The 14266-nt window shown below is 40.8% G+C and overlaps 1 protein-coding gene across 1 annotated transcript in view; it reads right to left on the bottom strand.

Moving 5' to 3' along the window:
- Positions 1-4661, bottom strand: part of CD2AP (CD2 associated protein) — a 103824-nt gene extending 99163 nt beyond the window's left edge. The window contains exon 1 of the mRNA XM_065885388.1: positions 4598-4661. Coding sequence (XP_065741460.1) covers positions 4598-4601 — 4 coding nt within the window. The 5' untranslated portion in view covers positions 4602-4661. The remainder of the gene's footprint in view (positions 1-4597) is intronic.
- Positions 4662-14266: the final 9605 nt, after the last annotated feature.

The following is a 14266-nucleotide window of genomic DNA, read 5'->3' as shown; positions in this document are numbered from 1 at the left end:
ACACTGTCTTTTGCTACTCTTATCCCTCACGCTGAGAGGCTTACCATAGTACCTCCATCCAGATTTCCAGGCCAGTGTTCTGGCCTCTCCATCTAGAAAGAGCTAATCCTGCTTGAGGTAAACCTACCTAGTAGTTGGATATCAAATTCTACCAAGTCACAGATCCATCATGATGATTACCAATTTACCTAAATTTCAATCACATCATATCAGGTTTTATTCCCTCTTTCTTTTCTGAACAGAAACTCTGAAAACTTTCACATCTTTCACAACTTACACCAGTTTACCTAGGAACTGCTTCTGCAGCTGTCCTGTTCTCACACATATCAAGAATCATTACACCTTTCTTTGCCTATCTTCAACCTCTTGACATGACACCACTTTTTAAATACATTAGAAAATGGTATCATACTTAAAATACACTTAATGGAGGAAAATATTCCATGACACAGGAGAGGAGGGAAAAAAAAATCACAGATTGGATTACTTATAAATAAAAATCTGAAGGTATTTTCAATTGGCAATATGGAATGAACTGAAGGCACTTCATGCTTTTCTTAACTTTCTTATCTTAAATGCCTTAAAATTTAGATCATCTTATTAAGTGAATAAGACATCATTTTACTTTGCTAACCCCTCATTTATGAGAGATATATGGCAAACTTCAGGCTAATTTCTATAGGAAAATATAAAATATTATGAATGTGGGCTTCCCTGGTGGCGCAGTGGTTGAGAGTCCGCCTGCCGATGCAGGGGACACGGGTTCATGCCCCGGTCTGGGAAGATCCCACATGCCGCGGAGCGGCTGCGCCCGTGAGCCATGACCACTGAGCCTGCGCGTCCGGAGCCTGTGCTCTGCAACGGGAGAGGCCACAACAGTGAGAGGCCCGCGTACCAAAAAAAAAAAAAAAAAAAAAAAAAAAAAATATTATGAATGTGAATTTTCACCCTAAATGTGATTTTATGGAATTATAACTATTCAAAACCCTTGGAAAAATCTGATCACGAGTACTTACTAATTAAGGAACACAACTGATTATTAGATTTGCTAGTGATCCAACTTCGTTTCTTTTTTAAATTAATTAATTAATTTTTTGGCTGCATTGGGTCTTCGTTGCTGCACATGGACTTTCTCTAGTTGCAGCAAGCGGGGGCTTCTCATTGCGGTGTCTTCTCTTGTTGCAAAGACATGGACTCTAGACTCGTGGGCTTCGGAAAACATGGCACGCAGGCTCGGTAGTTGTGGAGCACGGGCTTAGTTGCTCCGCGGCATGTGGGATCTTCCTGGACCAGGGCTCAAACCCGTGTCTCCTGCATTGGCAGATGGATTCTTAACCACTGCACCACCAGGAAAGTCCAATCCAACTTTGAAACAAAAATTTCCTAATATTCCTCTTTCATGCTCAGGATTAGTTTAATTGAAGTAAATCCTGAAATTGAAAGGTGAGCCGCCAGGAGGCAATTTCCAGTTGCCACTACTTATTTGTATGAATCAAGATTTTATCCAAAGAGTGAATCAAAGAAAAGAAATAAATCACTGTACTACAGAAGTACACATATTATCTCTAAACCAAGTATATATTTCTGCCCATTAACTGCCTCATAATTTAAACATGTTGACTTATTATATGTGAGGTGGTAAAAAATAATTTAAACTAAAAAGTTCATAACCTTATCTAAAATTAAGAGAAATTCAATCCTTAAAATCTGCTTACTTTTTCAGAAATAAAAATTTATATATAGTAACACTTCGTGCCATTTGCTTTCTGTCTTATTCCACTCCAAAATGTAGATCTGTACTTTTGGAATAAGAAATATAAGTATTGTCTTACCATCTTTTTCAAGCTCTCCCCAATTCTTCCACACGGAAGGCCTCAAATTTCCTTATGATAAGCATTCTTCCACATTTAATAAATGCAGAAACTAAAAACAGTGCTTTAGTTTAAGACAACATTCAAATAAGTCTCTACTAACACTCATCCCACTTAGTTTTTCCTAAACTTACTACCAATAATGAACTTTCTCACAGTATATCAAACTTTGGAAGTTATCTTCCTGTTTCTGCATTGATACAAAATCATCTCATCCCACCGGTCCCTCAAAGACAATGTCATGCTTCTAACAAAGGGCAAACATTGAGAATTGTTTTTTCAAGTTGATGCAAGATTTAGGGAAATTTATTTGAAAATGAAAATAACAGCAACCAACATTGCCTGTTCTAAGCACTTTACAAGTATTAACTCATTCAATCCTCCTAACAACCTATAAGGTTGATAGTTTTATCCCATTTGTAGATTAAGAAACTGAAGCTCAGTCACAACAGCTAGTAGGTAGAAGAGCCAGGATTTGACCTTAAACTGTCCCAGTTCAGAGCCCAAGCACGCTCTAACTCTCTAGCTGTACCACCTAAATGTTAAGAACCATCACTTAATAGGTATCCAAGTTATTTTGAAATGAAGAAATTAAAGATTTTTCATTTCGTGATGAACCAGATAAAATACCATGTAAATATTTTAAGCTATCGTCTTAAGTCATAAGAAATAAAAACTTCTGACAGCAAAACCAAGTATGTTAGATTAATATTAAAGAAAAAACTCCCTTTAAATGATTTTGATAATTTTATTATGAATACATGACCAATAAATTTAAAGTACACACTCATATGACAATATCTGACAAATACCTTTCAAAAACTAACTGCAAATGCACCCAAGTAATCAACCTTTAAAACACATTCTGGGTAGTCAAGTTGAGAGTGTACAAACATCACACTTGACCAAGATAATCTGGCAACTCACCTAACCAGAACACGGCAAAGTCACTGAGAAAAGGCCTCCGAACAATCAAAATAAATACTCCAATGTCCAAGTATTGATACTCACTTTTCTCAAAAGAGGATCTCACAACTAAATAAGGGTCAACTCATTTTTACCCTTATGCAGAATTACAAATTTGATTTCTGGAGGAAAAAATGGCGTAGAAAAATTACCAGTGGGAAGGTGAAGGGGGACACCGATCACAGTGACAAGCACATCCAATAGGGAAGCAGAAAAATGCTTACTTAATAACTTCAAAACGCAAAGAAATCTGATCTACAGTCCTATATACAATCCAACAGATCCTCACGGCCCACAGTAACTGATGGTCACAAATGATGACCCTAGGTTATCAAAAGATTTAATTATATTCTGCATCCTACTTAAAACAGAAAAGAATACCATATTTAATTTTAGTATGATTTTCACTCAAAGTTGTTTTATAATTTGAAGCTTAGAGGATAAACCCTCAATTACCCAGTAAGCTCAACTAATAAATTAGAAAGAAATTCCTTGGAAAGTTCCAAGTAGCAAAGGTTTCACTGTTTCTAAGTTTAAGAGCACTATGTGTACAAAAGTTACCTGAGAGCAAAAGGGAGACAGGAGAGCACAGAAGTAGAAAGTCTAAGAAAACAAAGAAGAGCTAGGCGACTGTCTATAAACGTGCTATCCTTAAGGCATTTCCCACAAAACAGTGTGTGGGCAGTAGGTGCCACATCAGCAGTACTGTGTATTTGTCCTGCTCCTAAATCATTTGTTAGTTTCATGAATTATTAATTTCAGTTAATAGTTTGTTGAGATGAAGCAGTACCAACTCTTTCCTCAGCTGCAAGAAGTGATAGCGTCCTTCTGATTGCTCTACAAAACCAACACTGGGATTACTCTTACAGAGCATGCATATGCCTTACGGTGGCACACATTTGATTTAAAAAAAAAAAAGTTCTCTTTTAAACTGCTTTTCATTTTTAAAGGATTCAGGGAGATAGTGCCTAGCCCACACCGAACTTTGTTATCAAAAACATTGTTACACTACTCAACAAAACTCCCTTTCAAACCAGGCTGCAACACATTCTTTCTCTAGCTCCAAACAAAAACTTTAAAGCACATAGTAAATAACATATAAGGCCTTGTACTTTTCTCCCCTTCTAGCGAGGAAGTCTAACTCCAAACAGGAAACTGCTTCTCAAAGGACTCAACGCAGAAATCCTACCAAACGCCAATCCAGTTCTCAGGAAGAGATTTAATATTTAAGTGCCAACACACTTGCCCAGGTAGAAACGGAGTAAATACTCAAGCTTCCCTGCCCTTGAGGCACCCCTTGGAAGTTCTAGCAGGGAAAAAAAATTTTTTGCCTTTTCTAACGAACAAACTACAAAATGCTTTAAAAGGCCAATCTATACAAAGGTTCACAGAAGATAAAGAAGTTGAAAGTGCTAGTTTGTCAAGTTTTTCGATCACCCTCCCCCATCCCACCAGGATCGGGGAGGAAAGAAGGGGCTAGGGAAGAAGGAAGGTTCGGGGCTGAGCGGAGCTAGGCGCGGGGCGAGGTGATCGGGCGCCCCCCCCATCCCCTCACCTTTCCCGGGACCAGGTAAAGAGGCAGAGAGGAAAGTACGAGATGGTGCACTTCTCCGCCAGAAGAGCAAGGTGGAAGGCAGGGCGAGGAGGGGCGGCGGGGAGCGAGCAGTGTGGCCGCGCAGGGACCGACCCCCGCCCCCTCCCCGCCGAGATCGAGAAGGGGAACCGTCTCCCCAAATCGGGAGCGTCCTCGAGTCCCTTACCCATGCTGGGGGCTCCCGCGGGGAGCAGCCCGGCGCCCGCCGCTCCTCCTCCGGCTGCTCGCGCGGCCGCTCCGGCGGCAGGAGGCGGGCCCTCCGCTCGGCTCTAGCCCGGCTGAGCTCAGACGGGGCAAGAAGGCGCCTCCATCCGCCCGCGGCGTTCCCTGGCCAGTCCCGTCCGCGCCACCCGTGAGGAACAGGCGGCGGCCGCTCCTCACTCGCGGCGGCTGGAGCGCCCTCCCCCGCCCGCCCAGCCGGCGGCTTCCCCACCCCCGGTCGCTCCCGCCACGGGGTGGGACCTGCCGGTTCGTCGTGGCCGCCGGCTCCAACCCGGAGCGCCAGCCCAGCCCCGGAGCCCGCCCCCCCGCCGCTCCCTCGGCGCCTGCAGTCCTCTAACGCGACGCCAGAGACTGAGGTGGAGACCGGGACAGAGGCCGGGAAGGTGCCGGGAGCTGGGCCGGGAGGAGGAAAATCTCGCGAGAATCCTCGGTCCTCCCTGCCCCGCCCCCGCCGCGTTCCGGCTCACCGCCTGCCCCCGGCGGCTGCCAGGTGCGGTGACGTCATGGCCAGGGGTCGCTCGCCGCCCGCGTCCAGGTGCGCGGAGCGGATGGGGTAGCCGTGCGGCAAAGCTGCAACAGGTCCTCCTCCCTGAACTTCGAAGCTGCTGGGACAGGCGTGTTGTGTGGTTTGTCGCTTCAGATGGATACAAAGAGTTTTTGCTGATAGGCAAATGAGCCTGGGTTGCCCCACTTTGCAGTGTTGCTGCAGCAGGCTTTGGGGAACCTAAAAGAAAAGAGACCGCGAGAGAGAGATGCAAGAGGACAGAAATAGAGAGAAAAGCCGTTTGCTTTCGAACTTTAGAGGTCCAGCTGCAATCAGAACCCGCGGCTTACCTTGCAAAGTTCCGCATGAATCAGAAGCATTTCTTAGTCGGAAAAAAATCCTAGGCACAGAGTAAATTCTATTTTACAGGATTAAATTATTGGGTTCCTTTAGTCTCTGTCCGCTGAAGACCACTTTCTAAATCCCTTTTCTCCTTCGAAAGTATAGTTTAAATTGTTACCTGATGGGGAGGGGGGAGCAGATCGGGATAGTCATGATTTGAGAGATTGCCTGGCATTTTTTTCTAGCCTGAATATGAAAAAGAGCATAGGATTATTGTAATCAGACATGACACTTTCTTAGAGTTAGAAATATATATAATTAATTCAGCCAGGGACTTCCCTGGCGGTCCAGTGGTTAAGACTCTGTGCTTCCATTGCAGGGGTCATGGGTTCCATCCCCGGTAGGGGAACTAATAACCCACATGCCAAACAGCTCAAAAAGAAAAAAAAAAGTTCAGCCAACTTTTTTCCTCTACTGTTCAAGCAAACCCAGTTCCCGGACAGATGCGTGTGAGAGCAACATTTGTTGGTGCTTTTTAAAGCTTTGTCATTTAATTCTCACAAACATCCAGGCAAACCCGGGTTTCTGAAACTCAGCACAGCCATTTATTTTTTGTGGGACTTTGGATAAATTAACCTTGCTGGATTTCAGTTTCTTGAGTCTGTCGAAAGAAATCTTTATAGTGCAAAGCACAGTGTCTGGCACATAGTAGCAACTTTGTAAATATCCATTTCCACTATCTCCTATAGGCCTGCATTTGCCATCCTTTAATCTTTTATTTCTAAAAAGATTACATAGGGTACCTTTTTAACAGGAATTGTCCATTACAATCAGAGACCAAAAAGGATAAAAGAAAAATATTTAATATGCACACCCAAAAAGATGTACATATTGGCTATGTTGTACTGAAACCATGAAACATATTGTGACTTTTTTCAGTCAACAAATAGTTATTATTATGTTAATTGTCCCCTTCTAAGCAAACAAATAAACAAACCAAAAAAGCTGAAGTCCAGCCCTTACCCTCAAAGATTTTGAATTCTAACCAGGAAGTGAGACATGAACAGATAGTTTATTAACAGTATGAGGTAGAGAGAGTCAAATTCCTGAAAATTTAAAGGAAAATTACTATTGGCAAGGCAAGCTTCAGGGGGAAGGTATAAATTGAACTAAAGCGTGGAGGAAGGCAATAATTTCAACCTGGAGGAATCCTAGAAGGAGTGAAAGTGGAAATGCAAACGGAATATCCCTGAAACCTGTGTGGCTCCTGCAACCCATAAGAAAGCAAACAATTTAAACTTTGAAAAAATGAGGCTGATGGGAGGCAAAAGAGGATTCATGGAAGGAGGTCAAGAAAAATATAAGATATTGGAAGAGAACTAAATACCTTGGTCTCTAGGATCCTAGATATTTTAAGAAGAAAGGCCAATGAATAGAAACGAAGAGAGGGTAAGGAAAACAAACAGAAGAAGGGAAAAGAGAACTCTGGATTTGACAATAAGGTTACCTTTGAAAGTATAACTTCAGAATATACGTGACAGAATGTGTAATATATATAGCTGCATATATTTAGAATATATAGAATAGAAAAGTTAAAAGTTAGTTAAAGGTTTCAGTGACTAAATGAGCGATTAAGAAGTGAGGCCATGGGTTTCCCTGGCGGCGCAATGGTTGAGAGTCCACCTGCCGATGCAGGGGACACGTGTTCGTGCCCCGGTCCGGGAAGATACCACATGCCGCGGAGGGGCTGGGCCCGTGAGCCATGGCAGCTGACCCTGCGCGTCCAGAGCCTGTGCTCCGCAACGGGAGAGGCCACAACAGTGAGAGGCCCTCGTACGACAAAAAAAAAAAAAAAAAAAAAAAAGTGAGGCCACAAGTAGATAAGGTAAACATATTATTTTAACCAAAAGTCAGGTCACATAATCTGAAAAGATAAAGTATCTATCAGTACAATCAGTTATAGCCTAGAAATCTCAGGATCTGTATTATTTCCACCATAAACCATGTATTTTAGAAGTCTGAAAATTAAAATAAGCAAAATCACTTTGGAAATTCAGAGGGCAATACCCCATTGAGGTGACGTTGACATATTGGATCATAAAAGAAATTGGAAAGATCAGGGAATAGGACAATAAGAAAGGTTGAGAAAACTGAACTAAAGCTAGGAAGTAATCACAATCCCGGAGTTAATGCTGTCTTTCAGAGGTGAAGACAAAGGACATCCCAATGGAAGAATGAAATCTAGAAATATATTTTTTAAACTTACAAAATGGTATGTGAAACTATGTTCTAAATTTGTGAGTACTGAGCAAATGTTAGCTATTAATTACTCCATGGAGCTCGTTTCATCTTATAAGTCTTACCCCCTCAATGAGGCCTTTAAAGTGTGGCACTATGTTTTATACATTTTTATGTAACTAGCACATTGCTCAGCTCAAAACACTGCTTTCCTCAGTAGTAACTATTAGTTGGATGATAAAAAATATGGTGAGATGATAATCTCATCATATATTTAGATTTAACCTCAAATTCCTTTCAGCTAAAAACAAATTACCTTTTCTTTTAGTCTTTATTTCCTTTATCTTATAATGAATTAGGATTTATTTATCCATCTATATCCTCACCCTTCTTTGTATTCTAAGACAAATGAACTAATACCATTCTTTTTTTCTTTTCTTTTTTTTTTGGCCATGCCATGCGGCTTGTGGGATCTTAGTTCCCTGACCAGGGATTGAACCCAGGCCCTTGGCGGTGAGACTGCTGAGTCCTAACCACTGGACCACCAGGGAAGTCCTGACTAATACCATTCTAATGACTCACTTTCTTTTTTTTTCTGCTGAATATTGATCTGGTATGAAAGAGAATATTACAATTTCTGTGAGAATGACATAATTTCCACCAATCTAATTCATTCTAGACTGCCATCATGTCTTCCTGATGTTTTCTTAGGAATTTATCAGAAGATATCTATATTGAAAAAACCATCTACCTTCATTCCTTCTGGTGAAAGCTATTCTAACCAGGAAGATTATTCTAAAGAAAATTAAATATTAACTTGATTGTGTTATTTTTAAAACACTGATTTAGCTCAAATCTTAGAGACAACTAATTCTTTTCTTTATTCTCAGTTCCACAGAGCTAGATTTCCTAGCCAGCATTCTTATTGTTATTTTGTTTTGCCTTGGCTAGTTTACTGTATACTTAAGCACAAATTACATCAATATATAACCTGAATTTTTAAAAATCATTCTTTAGAAAATAATTGAAGGAAATAATACTTTCAAATACAATGCCTATACTGTGAGGTTAGTGAAGCTAGAAAATGTCCCTGCTCAAACTGGACCCATCAGCTTCTAACAAACTCCTGCTACTCTGTTAGCAATTTGGGGCATGTGCTCAAACATATGGTCTCTCTAAGCACTTTTCATTATTGCAAATAAGAAAAAATTTAGTTAAAAACATGATGAGGGACTTCCCTGGTGGCAGTGGTTAAGAATCCGCCTGCCAGTGCAGGGGACATGGGTTCAAGCCCTGGTCCAGGAAGATCTCACATGCCGTGTAGCAACTAAGCCCATGCACCACAACTACTGAGCCCGCGCTCTAGAGCCCGTGAGCCACAACTACTGAGCCCGTCTGCCACAACTACTGAAGCCCACGTGCCTAGAGCCTGTGCTCCGCAACAAGAGAAGCCACTGCAATGAGAAGCCCGCGTCCCGCAACGAAGAGTAGCCCCCGCTCGCCGCAACTAGAAAAAGCCCGCACGAAGCAACAAAGACCCAATGCAGCCAAAATTAATTAATTAATTAATTTTAAAAATAGGCACTATTACCAATAAATAAATAAATAAAAAATAAAAACATGATGAGCCCATCCAAATGAATCACTACTTTGCAAACTGAAAGGACCTTTTAAATAATGTTATTTGTACTTTATTCGGATGGTAGTGTCATTACAGAGCTGGTGGTTGGTAGGTAAGTCATAGAGCCTTGTTCTAAGTCCTCAAAGAGAGTCTCTTTCAAGAAGCATTACTTTTTCAAAATGTTAAAGCTAGTCTCCTTTGAAGGGTCAGATATTTTAAGCAATTCCAAATGACAAATACATTTGCATTTTTCAAATATCAGGCAATTCAATTATATACACAATATCATGTGAAGAATTTCTGGCCCTGAGTACACATTTATTCAACTCAACGGACATTTACTGACCACCCATTATAGATCAGCACCTGCTCTGTCATAAATATAGAGATAGAAAATATAGGGACTTCCCTGATGGGCCAGTGGGTAAGAATCCATGCTCCCAATGCAGGGGGCCCAGGTTTGATCCCTGGTGGGGAAACTAGATCCCACATGCATGCCGCAACTAAGACCCAGTGCAGCCTAAATAAATAAATACTAAAAAAAAAGAAAATATAGTCCCTGCTTTTTTTTTTTTACACTTAGGTTGCTTCCATATATTTTTTAAATTTTATTTTATTTATTTTTTATACAGCAGGTTCTTATTAGTTATCTATTTTATACATATTAGTGTATATATGTCAATCGCAATCTCCCAATTCATCCCACCACCCCCATCCCACAATAGTTCCTGCTCTTAAAAGAGCAAGTATTGGGGAGCTTTAGGGGGTACATTGGAGTTGCTCAATAAGGACAAGGAAGTGTATTTAGACAGCGAGAACAACAGGCAGGTATACTATTGAAAGCCTGGGATACCTTTGGCGGGGGGTCAAGCCGGGAGAACCATAGTCAAACACAGAGAGTTCATGTGTTATGGAAATGATTTGAGGTCTTATCCTAGAAGTTATAGGTAGTTAATGAAGGATTTTAAGTAGGCAATTGCTTTGCTCTTTCAGCCACAGGAAAAATTTCACATGTCTCAAAAATTTAGGTACAAAAAAATTTGGTTCTATAAGCATTGATTAAGCCCCACTACCCTCTACCCACTACCCAATAAATAAATATGTTTTTCACTAATATTAAAAAAAAACATTTAAACTAACATAATAGACAAGACACTATTTATGCTGGGCACTGTGAAAACAGCAGCTCTGCCTTTAAGGACTGATTTCCAGCTAAGAGATGCTTAACTGTTTTGAACTTACATTTATTTAAATAAAATTGGCCTTTTTTGCAGACATGGCACAAATGAATAAACTGGGTACATTCTCGTTTTAGTATGAATTTAGTAATGAATTAGTATTCTTATTTAGATCTCTTTGCAAATTCTAAATAGTAAATGCAAATAACTTGTTTCCCCCAAATAAGAAGATATTTATACCTATCACAAGTTACTGTACCACGTTTCAAAAAAGAGATTTTTGAAAACAGAAATATTAGTGATCTATGTTTTCTTCACTTGTGAGCTTTTATAAATGACAAAGAATGAATTATTATTATTTTTTTAAATAACCCAAAGGAACATCCAGAAGAAGACTCCATCTGTAATCATTATCCCTTGGGCAATACCATTTCTGTGTCTGCCTAATGTGACACTAAAAGGCACTCATCAAACTGTTACATGTCTATGCTTCTGCTTATCTACCATGAATTGTTTCTGAAACAAGAAGCGGAAACTATATTTCAAATCCCTACTTAACTTCCTTAAGGGCACAGATGGCAACGAGGGTTATGTCCCATCTGAGACTGGAGTGTTTAAACTGCCTGCTTTGACACTCTTTTTTTTTTTGGTGGTACGCAGGCCTCTCACTGTTGTGGCCTCTCCCGTTGCGGAGCACAGGCTCCGGACGTGCAGGCTCAGTGGCCATGGCTCACGGGCCCAGCCGCTCCGCGGCATGTGGGATCTTCCCAGACAAGGGCACGAACCCGTGTCCCCTGCATCGGCAGGCGGACTCTCGACCACTGCGCCATCAGGGAAGCCCTCTGACATTCTTTTGAAACCCACGATTAAATACCTGCCAAAGCAAAAGACGTTCCTCTCTGCATATTCCTGAGAATTCACATACCGTTCTGCCGGTTTCTGAGCCACGTCACCACTCCCACAACTGCACCACATCCTGTATGTGGCTCCTAAGGAGATCTCCTCCATCTCCTGGTCAGCCCACTCCTCCTCACCCAGCATTTGCCTTTTCTCACATCTGCTTAAATATCTGAGGGTAAATTCCAGTGACACATACTACACCTCAGCCTCCTTACTCCTGAGGCTTATATCAATACCTCCAGTTTATAAGAAGGGAACCCGAGTCTTTCTAAATGATCTCCTGCACACCATGCCTACCTTCTTCATTCTAGAATTGATGCTTTAACAGGACTCTGTCCCCTTCTTTTCTCTCAACAGTCATATCTCTGATGTGCCCTCTCATAATTTTATATTTGAGCTACCTTTTTTTTACCCTTAATTTCCTAGATGAAATCCCCCTCCCTTTTCACTCTTCCTTCCCCACCCTTTCCATCTTATACCATCTCTCTCTTAACACTGACCTTTGATTGCCAATCCAGTTTGTCCGGTCTAGTAAACTCTACATACGTAGCCTTTCTGATCTCCTAACCCTCCCTGGCCACCAAATATCTTTTCGCAGAGTAATCTTAGATCTTATTGAGACCTTATTGTTACAGTTTTAAGGTAACAAAGTTTTTACATATTAATAGCACGTAATCTCAATGTATTCCTTAAAATAAATCAGTAAACTAGGTGATGCTATTTCTTGTTTTGCAATATTAGCAACAAAAGTAGCATTAATAACAGCTAACAGCATCTGACCATTTTTAAGTCTCGGGCACTGACCTACCTACACACTTCATATCCCTCACCTCGTACGGTCCTCACTACAATGCTATGAATCATGGTATTATCATCCTCATTTTAAAGAGCAGGAAACTGAGACCAGTAATTACCTTGCCTAAGATCACATAACTATTAAATGGCAGAGCCTACGCTTGAACGCAGAGCTAACTCCACAGCTAATGTTTCAGTTTATCTCAAGTCAGTTTGCTCCTTAAGCCATAATTTCTTTTTTTGCTTAAAGAGAGAATATAAAGGAATATATAAAGGATATAAAGGAATCCTTCTTCCATGGTTTGTTATAAAGATCAAACAGGAAAGAGCCTGGGACAGAGTAGGCACTGGATGCTAATCTCTTTTCCCATCTTTATGCATTCATTGAGGACCTACTCTGTGCTGGGAGGTATACAAGGTGCTTGTGTAGATGGGTGTAGAGAAGTGATAAAGGAGACGTGGGCCCTACCCTCATGGAACTTGTGGTCTAAGGGAAGAAGTTGCATTGCCCAAGTACACAATGTAAATCATCTATATTATTTCTCACGTGCCACCTCCCACATGACCCCTTCTTTCTTAAATGTGTTCTCTCCTTCCTCAGAAACACTGTGCTTATACCTCTCCTGGAACATTTGGTATATTTTCTTTTGTAGTACAGCTATTATCCTACAACTTGCATTTCCTGTTATGATGGTGATGGCCTTGAGACTGGGACTCTGTCCTCCCTATCTTTGCATTCTTGCCAACCACTAACACAAAGGAGGCTCTCAATAATTGTGTACTAAGTTCAACAATAGAAAGACATCATAAAATTATGTCTCTACATCCTGAAGATTTCAAATCAAGGAGTTATGACCTCACTGATTTGGTCAGATTCTTCTTATGAATGCTGTCTTATAAATGGATTATTTGCCATTCTGTGGCAAACTTTTCCTGGAGATGATTAGCCAAGATGTGATTACTTAGGTATATGCTTGACTAAGTGGTCCCTTATCTTTTGTAGTGAAGACAGTTCCTGTTAAACTGTCATAATTTTCAGTTAATTTTTACATACCAGAATTTTGGTAGAAATATTATTTCAAAAAAGCTGAAGATGTATATTCAGGATAAATTCATTCTATTTATTACGAGGTCATAGTTTTTTCTAAGAATTATGGGGAGGGAGGGAGGAGTGAAATAAATGCTGGTAACGTGAGAGAAATGCTGGAAAAATCTTATCTACCCTGTGGTCTGCATCAGCGCAGCCACTCCTCGCAGGTGATGTCTGGGTTTCATCAGCCCCGCCTCTGCACAAAACGCATATTTGTGTTTACACGCATACGGTATTCCCTTTCCCACGTGCAATCATCACCTTCTTCAAACCTTACCTCTCATCCCTAAAATGTATACAAAGGATGAAGAAATCCGAGATATTACGACACTACAAGGTCATGCTCGAAACATGTTAAAGAGTCATGCCCTGCTGATTAAGAAATTAGTCACCACCCGTGTGCGATGTCACCTCACATCAGGTGGAAACGAGAACCCAGGATTGGGAGCCGTACTCCATGTTTCAGAAGCCGATTAAACAATTCAATAAAACATTTACAAAACAGAAAGATGTTGCGATCACCACACAACAGAGTTGTGTTAAAAGACCATCAGTTTTCCAAGGCCCAGGGAAATGATATGCCAAGAGAAACAGCCTCAGAGGAATTTCCATTTCTGGTTAAGTTCACTTAAGGATCGCTCTTCCCCAAATGAAAGTGTTAGTTAGTGGGTCTATTTGAAGATTACTTAAACCATAATGAAAGGGAAAGGATCTTCATGGCAGACACCTTGTAGAGACAGGAATTGAAAGCCAGTGAGGACAGTTTCATTTATAGGGGAAGAAGCCTGAGAAAGAGGAACTCTTTAAACAAATTTCTTGAGAGACAGAGACAGAGACAGAAATATCAGACGATGAAAGGCCTGAGAGAAAATCTCTCTTAATTATTCATTCTTTCATTCATTCATCCATTCATTTTCGGAGGAGAATGTTTTAGTCATGACTCAGGATGAGCTTTTCTTTTTTTA

Source organism: Phocoena phocoena, chromosome 10 (assembly GCF_963924675.1).
Source record: "Phocoena phocoena chromosome 10, mPhoPho1.1, whole genome shotgun sequence".
Classification (NCBI taxonomy): domain Eukaryota; kingdom Metazoa; phylum Chordata; class Mammalia; order Artiodactyla; family Phocoenidae; genus Phocoena; species Phocoena phocoena.
Note: the sequence above shows the minus strand (reverse complement) of the source record. Positions and strands in the feature narration are given on the sequence as shown.